General features: G+C 44.3%; 1 protein-coding gene across 3 annotated transcripts in view; it reads left to right on the top strand.

Moving 5' to 3' along the window:
- Nucleotides 1-13,555, top strand: part of USF1 (upstream transcription factor 1) — a 140,417-nt gene that overhangs the window by 64,116 nt on the left and 62,746 nt on the right. For all 3 annotated transcript variants that reach the window (XM_085639049.1, XM_085639051.1, XM_085639050.1), the window contains 3 exons: nt 6,216-6,328; nt 7,508-7,609; nt 12,903-13,101. In XM_085639049.1, the coding sequence (XP_085495175.1) occupies nt 6,216-6,328; nt 7,508-7,609; nt 12,903-13,101 (414 nt within the window). The remainder of the gene's footprint in view (nt 1-6,215; nt 6,329-7,507; nt 7,610-12,902; nt 13,102-13,555) is intronic.

Genomic DNA, 13,555 nt, shown 5'->3' with positions numbered 1-13,555 from the left:
TGGCCGAAGTGCACTTACGGTAAAGAAAGAAGCCGTCACACGCTGATGACCTAGAACTGTTTCAAGCAAAATAAATAAAACCCAGTATGTGGCAGAGGTCCGTTGTAGAGAAAAAAGCGGTCACTCACTGACAAGCCGGCATATGAGAACTGTTTAAGAATGCAAAATGGGACCAAAGTGTACTCGCAAAGGCTGGCTAAAGAAACCTGCAAATTGCAAATCTCAGCCTGAAAAGCCCATAGGCTCCTTTCAGTTTCCCTTTTACGTGCTCAAGGGGCTATCTCAGCCACCTTCCTCCCCGAGCACGTAGAAAGTCAGAAGAGGTGTCATTGGAAAGGGGAGAATTTCCCCTTTCCAATGGTACCCCTCCCTAGTAGATCCCTGCTTGGGGATCGCCCCAGGAGGGCGATCCCCAAGCTGCGTTCCAGCCACTAGTACCAGTGAACGGGAAGCGGCCACCTGGGCAAGGGCCTGTGCTTCCGCCATAATGTTTTGGCAAAACAGTGTTTCTGCAGAAAGTCCACTAGAAGCCCAGGATTTATTGCAGGTCAATGCCCCCACCACCCCCAGCTAATTTCCAGTCTTTCTGCCCACTAAAAGCCAGGGATTTCTTTTACAATTTGATTTAGGGGTGGGGGCTGCCCAAAATAGGCATGCCCTCCCCCCCACCCACAAAAACTGCATCAGCCTTTCTGCCTCACCCAGGAGGCAGATGGGGCAATAGTCCCTAATCTGCCCCCCCCCCGGGGTATAAAGCCCACTAGGCACCAGGGATTATTTTTATTTTTTTTATACGTCTGGGTGGGGGCTGCCGAGAACGGGCATGCTAAGTTCCCCACCGTCGAAAAAGGCTTTCTGCCCCCTAGGCACCAGGGATATGTTTATGGGCAGGCCAGCAAGAAGCTCCAGAGGCAAGGGCCGCTCCCTTTTTGTATGACATTGTTGTGCATTCTGTTAATCAATTGTTGTTTAGGTCTCGCCTACGCTGCGCGCATGCGCTGCATAGGAGGGTCTTTAGCCGTCACTCTTTACTTTTTCAAGCCCTGCAATCGTGCTTGTTGCGGCATCCACCTTGCTGGAGCACGCAGCGGCGCACCACAAGCACAAGTGCAGTGTTTGAAAAGTGAAGATTGGATCTGCGTGTGAGTGCGCGCGCACCACTCGCGGGACCTTAGACAGCGCATGCGCTGTCTCTGTATTGGTAGCATCGAGCCCCTCAGACATGCCATTGTTATTGTGCTCCTCATGTGGGTTTCCCCACACCTCGCTACTTGATATGCTCCCGTCGGCACTGCGGTCTTCATTAAGCCACCCCGTGTACATATTTTTTTTAAAATCAAATTCACGGCTTGTTGTAAATCTATTTGCACTGTGGGTTTAGTCTCCGTGCTCAAGGCGTGTCACTGAGCCCTCATCGCGGCATCCTCTGAATCCCCCCCACCCCTCCCCACGGCGTCTGATGGAGTCTCATAATTACTCCCCCTGGCGCCCCGTCCGCTTACCAGTTGTGGCACTTGCTCTCTCGGCTAGTGCTGCCCCAGTTGCAGGCGCGCCCGAGGTTGCCTACTGCATATATCTGCTGGTCAGTGAGTGACAGCCATTGATCGGCCAGCAGCCCCCGCTGTTCTCTCTGCCCCCTCTACGCACTGAATCTCCTCGGAGGATAACCTCTGCCATGCCTCTCTTGGGGAGAGGATGTGGTCCGTCGGCTAGACTGTGTATTAGCTTTAGTTTTAGGAGAAGTGTTTGAGAAGTGTTTCAGAAGACATTTTATTTCTCTCCCCCTAGCAGATATAACCTAAGCAATAGGTCCGCATTTCCCTTTGAAGTCCAATTCATGTTATCGAGTACATCAAATTCGGCTCCTGTAAAGCAAATAGTTAGAATGGAAGATCTGAAAACCTATTTCCCATCTGGGTCCAAAGATGGACAAAGGCCCTGTGTGGTAATATCAGTGTTGTCTGTTGACTCAACACCAGAATCTATTAATGCTCAACAGTAGCTGCTGAGCATGCACTTTACACGCATGCAAACTGACATTTGGCCCTGGCAAAATGTAATTCACACAGATTAAATCGCATCATTTTTTTTATTTCACGTTACAATTATTATTCAAAATGCCTGCAATCACATTGCCTAAGTGCACTACCGTTCGCGGCAAAATGATAGCGCGGGAACAACTTAAACAAGCATTGGCATAGCCAATAGGTCTCGCCTTTGGGATCTTATAAGTGTTTAGTTATCCAGCACAATATCCATGGTGCAACAACATCAAGTGTTGCATGGCTAAACACTTATAAGGTCCCAAAGGCGAGACCTATTGGCTATTCCAATGCTTGTTTTGCATTTGTCACCCCGAGTGGGACAGGTATGCCCAGACGTGGGTCCGGTACTCCATGTTACTGGAGTCAAGCTATCTTGGCTGATGATGGGTGAAACTCAGAAATCGGTCCTAGGATGCTTGTTTCCAGTCCAGGGAGGACCTGGCCTGGCAGTTCGGGCTGGACTGTTCCCATTGGGTGCAGGGTCAAGACTGATTTGCAAATGGCTGGGTTCAAACTGGAATAGCATGGGGGAGAAAAAAAATTATGGACTTATGCCCATATCTCTGTACTTGGGTGAATGTTTGACATTGTTCTGCATTCTGTCCATCAATTGTTGTTTTTGCATTTGTCACCCCTGTCTTTTTTAGGCACACATTTCGTCTGTTTCATTGATATTTTTATTCTCATCTGCACCCAGGCGGGGCAGAAATCCACTAGAAACCAGGGTCAGTTTGTGAGTGGATAAACTAGAGTATGGCTGATGTTCTGCTTTAACTGACCTTGGGCTGGCATCTTGCTGGCGGTGTGTGTGGACCTGCACTTTGCTAATGGTGTGGGTGGACTCGCACTTGATGACGGTGTTTGTAGATTGGCGCTTCCCTGGCGGTGTAATTAGATTGGTGCTTGGCTGGCTGTGTGCATGGATGGTGCTTGGCTGCAGGTCTGAACTGGCCGTAGCGGGCACAGACATTTCCCCAGTGGGCCAGAAGTGTGGGGGAATGTTTTCTGTCCATGGGGTGTGCTTTTGTCCCTGGATGCCGGTTTTGCAGCAGTGCTGCAATATCTGCTCCCAGTAACACAAGCGGGAGCGGTGCTTTTTACTAGCATGCCCCCTACTTCCCAGGGTCGGTCGAGCAGCAATCTGCCAGGGCTGGTTGCTGTTCCTAGTCCGGCCCTGCTTGGCTGGTGGTGTGCGTGGATATTGCTTGGCTGACTGTGTGCATTGATAGCATTTGGCTGGCAGTGTACATGGATGGCACATGGCTGGGGGTGTGCATAGATGGCAGTTGGCTGGCGGTGTGTGTGGATGGCACTTGGCCAGCCGTGTGTGTGTGTGTGGGTGGTGCTTGGCCAGCCGTGTGTGTGTGTGTGTGTGTGTGTGTGTGTGGGTGGTGCTGGCTGGCAGTGTTTGTGGATGGCACTTGGCTGGCGGTGTGCGTGGATAGTGATTGGCTGGTGGTGTCTGGGGATGGTGGTGTGCCTGTCCTGACTCTTGGCAGTGTGGCGTGCATGCATCCCCAGCGTTTTCTTACCCAGAATCCCCCGCAAACCTCAAATTTACTTACAAAGTCAAATTTTCCTGATATTTCTGTGTGGGTAAGTTGTAGGATCACCGCGCAGGAACACATTTTCTACTACCCAGCATTCCCCTTGGTCTCCCAAGAAAAATGATACCTCACTTGTGTGGGTGCCCAAAGTAGCGTCAGCCTAAAAACGTATAACAAACTGCCCTTTTTGTTCTGCTTTGGCCACACCCAATACCCCCACCCCCACAAAATCTCTACTTGATTTTGGGCCTTTCATTCCATAGGCACTTGTCCCATCCACTCAAGTAAGGTATCATTTTTATCGGGAGACTGAGGGGGATGCTGAGTATTAGGAGATTTGTGCCTTGCAGTGATCCCGCAACTTTCCCACACAGATATTAGAGGAAAATGGGACTTTTTAGCTAAATTTGAGGTTTGCAGCGAATTCTTAGAAGGAAAAGGTTGTGGGATAAACGCAAGCCACAACTGTTTTTTTTTCTTTTTCTTTTTACAAAGTTTGAGGTTTGCAAGGGATTCTGGGTAACAGAACCTGGTGAGAGCTACACAAGTCACCCCATCCTAGATTCCACAGGGTGTCTAGTTTTCAAAAATGTATAGGTTTGCTAGGTTTTACTAGGTGCCGGCAAAGCTAGGGTTTAAATCCACAGCTAGGCACTTTGATAAAAAAGGTCCGTTTTCTCTGTAAATATGTGGTGTATCCACGTTGTGTTTGGTCCCGTTTCCTGTCTCGGGCACTAGGGCTACCCACACAAGTGAGGTACCATTTTATCGGAAGACTTAGGGGAACTCAGAATTGTATAACAACTGTTATTACATATTGACTTTCTATGTATTTCTGCCTTCCAAATGTAAGGCAGTGTGTAAAAAAGAAGTCACTTTGAAAAATTTCCTAAAATTCACATGCTAGTATGGGTACCCACAAATTCGGAGATGTGCAAATAGCTGCTGTTTCTGAACTCTATGTTGTGTTCCCATTTCGGAAATACATTGGTTTCTTTGATACCTTTTTTCCACTCTTTATATCTTACCAAATGAATTGCTTTTTACCCGGTATACCATTTGCAGGGGAAAAAAATCACATTTTCTTCTGCCGCACTTTCCCGCCCATTTACAAAAACAAAATGTAGCTGTATTTTGGCTAATTTCTAGGTCCCCCTCCAGGGGAATCTACAAACCTTGGGTACCTTTAAAATCCCTATGATGATGGAAGAAAAGGACGAAATGTGGGAATGAATACCTTATGTGGACAAAAAGTTACAAGGCCTAAGTGCAAACTACCCCAAATATCTCAAAAAACGCTTAGCTGGGGGGGGGGGGGGGGGGTTGAGTTGGGGGGAATTAGAAGGCCTAGCAGCAAAAGGGTTAACCACTTGCATTTTGAGTTCCTAGAAACAAAAAATTATGTTATGAAATATTCATTAAGGTCTTTGCACCCTACCCTCAACCCATGAGCATTCTTATTAAGAAAAGCAAGGTTGTACAGTCCCACCTATGTGATTTCTGACTGCTGTGCCTCCAAAATGCCAGAAAGGACAGGAGTGCCGTGACACTTAAGGGGTATCTCAAATATGGCCGGTGCTGCCCAGATGTAGGTGCCTCATAATGGCAAAACTAGAGTTTTGCCAAAAACTTAATTCCCCAGTAAAGCTAGATGCAAGTTATACTGTCCACGTGACAGATTCTGCTGCAGAGCCACTTCGTTTCCCTGGAGGGCAATTTATGGATAAGCTGCTTGTGCTGGGCTAGTGTCAGCCACATGCCAGGCAAGGAAAAACGTAAATATGATGTGAATTTTACTAGAGTGAAACAATTTGGTAGAAGATTTTCCAGAGTAGTGCAAACCTATAACAAATTCTTTTTTTAATTCTTGCACTGGTACCTTGTACATTTTTATTTTTGTAAATTGAGTTTTCCGCTGTGTGGTGCATCTTTTATAGTCTTGAAAGGGAATAAAAGGCTGGGTCACCCTCCAATTTATCCTAGCTGGATAAAGCCATGTAGAAGTAATTCCTTTTGAGTGACTTGGTGCCATTCAAGTGGATGCAAGGGGCAGAAATTATTGCTTTTCCGAGTCATGCCCGTGTCTGAGTGTCAAACTGCAGAGCTATTCTTTCAGTGAGATGTGAAATAGCTTTCCAATAGTTGTAACCACAGAAATGTAATTTATCTGAATGTCATTTTTCTAAACTGGGATCTTTACAAGAGATATTGTTTCTTTGGTGTACAAGTGCCAACTGAAGCAGACTTGTGTAATGTTTGTCCTCTGTTTGAAGAAAATGTAAGATTGAATTCTGGTTTGCTTTTGTAAGAGAGGTAGCTGGCTCAGTGGGTTCTGCTATTATTAATGAAAAAGGTTATTACTTCCTGGTTTCCTTGAAAGTACCAAATAGACAAAAACGTTTTACTGTGCATTTTTAGGGTGTTTCCACTAGCTGAATTGGTTGTATTGGTCATTGTGCTGCTACCTATATGCTGTAACCCAGAAAAGGCCATTGGAAAGTGTGGTTGAGTCTTATTTGCTTGTAATTGACTTCCATTAGTGGTTTTCCCAGCAGTTGATCCAGTATGATCTTCAGTGGTGTTGCCTGACTTTATTAGTCTGTTGTTTTTGTTTGAGGTGCAGTGGCGACCGGTGAAGATCCAACCAGCGTTGCCATTGCCAGTATCCAGTCTGCAACCACTTTCTCAGACCCTAACATCAAGTATGTCTTCAGAACTGAGAATGGTGGGGCACAGGTAAGACTATTGGTGGTTAACTCTCTATTTCCTCTTCTCCTGTGATGCTGGAATTCTCCTGTGATGGAGGAGATACCTCTTAGCAATCTACTTGAGAGACATTTGCAGTCTTCCTAGCTTTACTTCACCGTCCCGAACCCTTGCCCTCTTTAGTTTTTGATCCGTATTCACAAAATTAAAACGTAATTGACAATTTATGAAGAGTAACCATTTGGTTGTTTTTAGATGCAATGCTCTCAGCCCTGTTGTAGTATTTTATTTGCTTTTTAAATGGCCTCCCGTTCCATGCAGTCCAAATGTAGTGTCATCTCATCTCGTCTACTCTTCACCACTGGATAGACATTATGCTCCACTTTGTAATAATGAGAAACTTCATTCAGCCAGCTTTTCTAAGTCAACAGTATATCACTAACTAAACTATTATTAACATCTTTGCTTATTAACATTTTATCTTCTCCACCTATTGACATTTTTGTTGTGCATGCTGCAAACAAACTTAATTTTTCATGTGCTACAAAAAGGAGAGAGTTCCCCTGGCATATCATTCAGCACCCTAATATATGTGGTACCCAAAACAGGTATTTGTGTTTTTATATTAATCATATAGTTATCATGAAATATCAGAGCTGTAGTTTATTTTGATGCTATCAGGCTTAAGGTCATGTGACATTACATTCTTCGAAGACTCGTGGTCAAAGGTCAAATGATGTCACTTCCTGTGAATTCATTTAGATCAGAGGGTGCGTGATGTCACTACTGTCTGTGGAATCTGGTGTTAAAATATCCTTCAGAAAGAGCTTTTTCGAAGGAGACTAACAGGTTCTTTTGGGCAAGTGTGTGAATACTTGTGTATCAGTCCTTAATTCTCTGCCATCTGAAAACTTAATGTAGACTGATGTACATCATAGTTTGCGTGTGCCCACATGTTTCACTTACACTGTAAAAATGAATAGAGCCAGAGCTCATCTGTATGAACCAAGCAAGTGGGAGACAATGATTGGAATCTTATAAGTTTGCAGAAAAAGAATCTCTTTAGGTTCTAATGATCCTCTCTGGCCTCACATTCATCGCCTTATAAATGTAAAAAAAAATACTGTTTTCTGAGCAACTCTGTTGTATTTTGTATGATGTTGTGATACGCCTTTAATGTAAATCCTATACTGTCTTTGTGAATTTTAGGTGATGTATCGTGTAATACAGGTAGCTGATGGCCAGCTGGATGGGCAGACTGAGGGCACGAATGCCATCAGTGGGTTCCCTGGTGCACAGGCCATGACACAGGTATGTAAAAGTAATTAATTAATACAATCTTCTGATCTGTGCGCTTATTTCAGAGGAATGCAAACCTGATCTTAAGGCATGAGCCTGATCATAGCAGTGCTGCTTATGACACTGGACCTTGCCTCTGCATTCTGTTCTGGACAAATCTTTTCTAATTGATGGCAATTGGAAAGCCACCCCACCTAGGGTTACTTGGGTTGAGTCACCACATTTTCTTATTTATTTGTTTTCTTTTCAATGTTGGAAGCTCTGCGATCAGTACACCAAAAATACAGGTTAGCCCTCTTTTCATTTGATTAACAAAAGGGATGTTACGTTTAAAATTTCTGGGGGCATAGGCTTCACTCCTAGTACATAACTTCTTGAGAATGCCAAGTTTTCTTTTTCCTGTGACCATGATCCTTTGAACTGTAGGAATCTCTGCAGTCTTTGAGGATGTGGAGCCTGCTGTTCTATTGTGCCTTTTAAATTCGCATCAGTCAAGACCTCAAAGTGCAGAATGGAGGCCATAGGCTTAAAATTTTTTTTTAAATTTTCAAAGGAGATTAACCTTTGCATATCCTTTTAATAGGACAGTATTGGTATTCCAGGCATGCAGGTGTCATTGGAAACCTTTGGCAACCCCATTACGTATACTGAAAATCAAAGAAAATGTGATTCTTGCAGCCATAAAGAAAGGATACTGTTGACTTTGAATTATTGTGACCTGAAGGCCAATTTTAAACCCACAAGAATGACTGAAAAAAAAGTTAAACAAGCATTGGCTTAGCCAGTAGGTCTCTCTTTTGGGACCTTATAAGTATTTAGTTATGCAGCACAATATCCTCTGTGCAACAACATCAACTGTTGCATGGCTAAACACTTAGAAGGTCCCAAAGGCGAGACCTATTGGCTATGCCAATGCTTGTTATATTATTTTTGTAAAGAAGGGAGATGTGTAGTATATGGGTAAGTTTCCTTTTGCATGGAATCTCAATACCGAAACAGCTTGCTCGCGCTTGAGATTCCATGTAGCTGATGTAACAGAACTTTAGGTGGTTTTGTTACGAGAAATCCTTGGTGGAGGAGGTGTATGCATCCTTATGCTCCGTAACTAATAAACTTTGGAATATAAAAACTACTGAACAGTGTGATTGTTATTACATAGCACTTTCATTGCAAGAAAGTACGCAAGACAGCAGCACTTGTGTTTCTAGTGCACTGTGTACCAGTCTATGATTGGAATCCTTCAAGAATCTCTTTAAAAAGTTACCTTTCTGCAAAGGCATGCACATCTGAAATTTGATCAAAGTTTTGGAACTTCACAAGATCTAAAACATCATTGCCACTAGTTTATCTAAGTGAAATTCGACACCCTCTAAGTCTCAAAAAAATCTCTTGATAAAACAACATAAAATCACTTTAAAATGTAATATCAGGAAGGCAGGCACGGCAGAGCTGAACAGGAACCGGAAAATTAAGGTAGCACAGAAGAGAGAAAGAATCGTCTTTCTTCCATGGTAGTCAAACGCACAGAGTGTGGCGTTGGCATGGCGACAATCGCACACTAAGTGATAGACAAGCCCAACGAGTGTTGAACCCCCTTCCCCTCATGGCTACAGATTTGTCCCTCTTTCCCGTCCCTAACCAGAGAGGGACAAAGCAGTGTTCTGCTTGTGAGGCAGACAATTCGTCAGGTCATCGATATGCGGCACAGATCCCGCTCTCTTGCATTATTTAAACAAGCGGCACTTTATTTTCTGGGGTATTAATGCAGAGCACCGTTGTCCGTTGTTTCTGTTATTTGCAGACAAGCAATACAAATCACATTGCAGTGTTCAATAAACAGGGCTACAAATGAGTGTGGTTGTAACTCAGTTGTAGTTGAAGAGGTGAGGGACAGGCACTGAACAGCCGCTGACGTAAGTAGTGAGAGTTACACAGCGTCCTCGACAGGCGCTTGGCTGAAGAGGACTTAGTTCACTCGATTGCTATGCAGCGCGCAGTTGTCATCGTTCGGGCAGGGGCTTTACTCGCTGAACGAGCACAAAGGAAACACGAGCTTCGGGTAGTGTTTTTAATTAATGTTAAGCCACGGCAGGATGTGCAATGACCTCTCACGAACAAGCACGCAAAAAGAAAAAAAGGCTGTGGACCCGAAATGCTGCGTGGAGGGTGAAAGAATGAACCATGCCAGAGGCACCACCACCACCAGCTTGCTGCAGTCTGAAATGCGAGGATGATGGTTCTCGCATTGGTGGTGCACCTGCACCCTCAGTTCAGCAGAGGGGGCCAACGGTGATGAGGATACCGGCAGGAGGTGGTGGAGGACGGCAGAGCCTTGTGCCGTGCATTGTACTTTCATGGGAGCACAAAGGAAATGCCTGGAGAGACGGATGACTGAGTACAGCAGGCTGCCAGGTAAGCATGCACACCTGCGGACCGGAGGCAGTGGCTGTAGCAGGGAGAGTAAGAGTGTTATGTCGGCATCCCAGCTGTGAGAGAGCTGGACAACATGAGGCCGCTGTCTCCTCTGTAGTGATGTGGGGCAGAGTTTGGCAGCCATCGTTTTGAACTGCAATAAGACACTAGAGTAGGAGGAGGTGCTGCTGCCCTGCGGAAGGTCTTCCGCTGCCTACAGTCAAGTGGCTGCCTTTGGAGAGGGTGCCCCGCCGCAGGTGAAGAGAGGGCATGGTCAGGAGTGAGGAGGCAGCCCTGGATGGGCCTGGTACTCGCCAGGTAATGGAGATGCGGCCGTGAGGGAGAGGCCTCGTTGTGCCCATGCTATTACGTTACAGCATTCCAGCCTAGCTACCTGGGCAGGGGGGAGGTCCGATAAAGAAAAAGAGGGAGAGCGTGGAGCCAGTGGAAGCCGGCTGCGGCATCTAGCGGTCGCTCAGTACTCCGCACCAGGGCTTCACAAGTGACTTTAATGGACGGCCGCCTCGATGGCATTGGGATGACTCTGAAGAAAAAGAAAAACTTCTCTAACACGGGCAAGGAGCGGGAGATTATTTGGATTACCTTTCCGAGTAAAAAGAAAACAAGTGAGAGCGATTTAGTAAAAATTTGAGGAATTATGTATTTCTTACGGGGGCAACATTTTCCAACGTTTGGTTCAAGCTATCAACTGACAGGCAGAGGACAAAATTGGCAGAAATGTTACTGTGCATGAAATATTAGTGGCATGCTTGGTAAATCTCTTTAAAATGTCAAGCATATAGCGAGCGGCTAAACGATGACAAGGCTGATATGATCACGCGTATAAATAAGCATTCTAGAATATCATTTGCGCCTGTGGATGTTCACGCGCGGCCGTGAAAATACTGGATCACTGGGAACAGCTAAGCGCGGCGAGCGATGCGCTTAATGAGCATGACGAGGAAAGCCATATGGCGCCTCTGCTTGTAAACGCTCTCCCGCGCACATGCACACAAGCTTTAGACCGGCCATGTTAGCATTTTTTGAAGCCCTCACTAAAAGTCTCGCCAGACCAACGCATGCGCTGGGTCAGGCAAGACCTAAAAATTAAAAGGATAGAAAAAAAAAATTCCTGGCAAAGTATGCAATTTGGCCACGAGCCCTAGCACTGAAGAGCACTTCTTTTTATATACACCTGTGATCAGGCAGAATGTTGTTACATACAGTGTAAAAAGGCAAGTGGCTGAAGTTGGTGAACCCATTGTCACAAGTTGTAGATTACGGTAGGCAGAAGCAGCATCTGATTGACAATTGAACATACAATAGGATAAAGAGGGTTGATCCGAGACCCTCCGGTATGTATGTCTTTTTGAATTTATGATATTTTGTCATAAGTTGAGACTGTCAAGACTGCCAGAGAGTTCTCAAGGCCTGAAATAGAAAGGAGTATAATGTTTTAGGTGATTAATAAAAAAAGTATTGTACCTACCGAAGAATAATTATCATGTAACACTCATGGATTTAATAACTTTAAGTTATTCAGATTTCAATGCTATTTGTTGATTTTTCCTGTGCTGTCGCAGTTAGTAGCAAAACTCCCAGCAAATTTGATTTAAAGCCCAGTAACTATTATAGTTTGTGAAAAGAGATGCTTTTTTTCCTAGCTCTGCAAAGTGCAGTCCATTCTAAAACTTAATCCGAATCAGTTACAAATACCATGTACTTATGTAGTGGTTCACGGATACCGCTACTGTTTTTTCATAGGGGCAAAAGGATTGCCTTGAATACACAAAATTGTTCAGTGCCTCTGCTTCCATAAATTACCCAGAAAGAGGTGGTTTCAAGTAGAAAAAGCTTGTGATTGACCGCTGTGAAGGTCTTGTTTATTACTGTCAAGATTTCCCGGATGTGTGGTTCCCAAATTGTTAAATGATGGGGCACATTTTGGCCTTCAAGAAGCAGGCAACAAGAGGTGTCCATGGTTGGTAATAAGGACGATGTAGTAAAGATGCGGATGCTGTAGTGGTCATTGGAAGCAGATTGTGCTGAAATTAAAAAGTGGGGACTTTAAAGAAAAGGGTAGAAAAGTGTTGAATTGAGGGGTGAGCCACATAAGTCCAAGAATATGTGATTGGTGAAAAGATCTCAGAGGACGCGAGAAGACTGTTGGTTGGGAGCAACCGAGAATAAGATCAAGAGTGTTCCCATGTGAATGACCCAAAATCGCTACATGTGTTCGCAAGAGTGTAATCGGATAAGTTTTGAAAGAAAAGTTATTGGAGTATGAGTTTTTAAGTTTACAAGAAGGAATATGAGTGGAAAGACAGCATAGTTTGTCTAACATTAGTTTCAGGATTGTAAAATAATAAATCACAAGGGCCGGTAGCGGAAGAGGACCACAATATCCCTTTTGAATGATGTAGTGCCTGTAATTGCTAAAAATGTTATCAAGAGTGCTGAGTTCAAGAGGGTTGCTGATGTTTTGTCAAGAGATTTGTTTAGCAGTTGACTGATATTTCAAGAAGGTTGGAGGATGATGTTTAAAAAAAATAAAATAAAAAAAAGGTGTAGTTTGCACAATGAAAGACTTTGCATCCAAGATGTCTAGCTAGTCCTGTTATTATAAAAGAGTGAAGAGGATTTTGTGAGCTTCAAAAAGACCTGAACGTAGTTATATTAAAGAAAGACAGGCGTTCTACAGCTATAGATTGAGTGTTTGATTGGTTGTGTAATTTTCAAAGCCTTAGTCGCTACGGTGAGATGAAGTTTCTAGATGGCAATTTGATAGGGTAACAATGGTCTCAGGGAATAAATGGATCTTTGTTGGTGGTCATTTGAGCATTTCAGAATCAGTAACATTGCACCTGAACATGTCACTTTTTTATTACTCCAGGCTGTTGCCCAGGGAGCCTTTTCTGCTGATGATGGAGTTGAATCTGAAAACCCCGGCCAAGAGACCCACTACACATATTTCCCCACTACTGCAGTGGCAGACACTAGCACCTCTCTAGGACCTGGGGCAGCCTCCACCACGATAGTTACAACACAGAACTCTGATGCCTTGCTGGCGCAAGGCACCGCTGCAGGCCCAGGTAAGCCATTCAACTGCATCAAAGATCTACTATTCGGAAAATGGTTCACTGAAATTTCCACATCTGATTAATTTTTTATTTTTTTAAATTAAAATGCTGGTAGTTGCTCATTAACCACATGCTGAGTGGGATCTATGGAATAGTTTGCATTGCATTGCCGTGTAAAGTAATATCAGTTGCTTAAACATTTGTGGGTAGCAACAGTAGGGTACAGCCTATATTGTGGCACCTAATAAGACACCAATGCATATTTGAGCAGGGCACTCAACTACTTTATTTACTTTTATTAGTGTAACAAGCTTTTTTCCAACAACGCTACAACTCTCTAGCCATTTCCACAGAGTACCTTCATCGGAGCACTGATGCCTTCTCTCATTTCAAAGAGTACCATCAATTGTGCATGGTCCTGAAGAGAAACTTCTCACAGCCTCCAGTTGTCGTTTTACATTTTTTT

This window comes from Triturus cristatus, chromosome 12 (genome assembly GCF_964204655.1).
Source record: "Triturus cristatus chromosome 12, aTriCri1.1, whole genome shotgun sequence".
In the NCBI taxonomy this organism is placed as follows: Eukaryota; Metazoa; Chordata; class Amphibia; order Caudata; family Salamandridae; genus Triturus; species Triturus cristatus.
The sequence above is the reverse complement of the archived record's forward strand: the minus strand, read 5'-3'. Positions and strand labels throughout refer to the sequence as shown.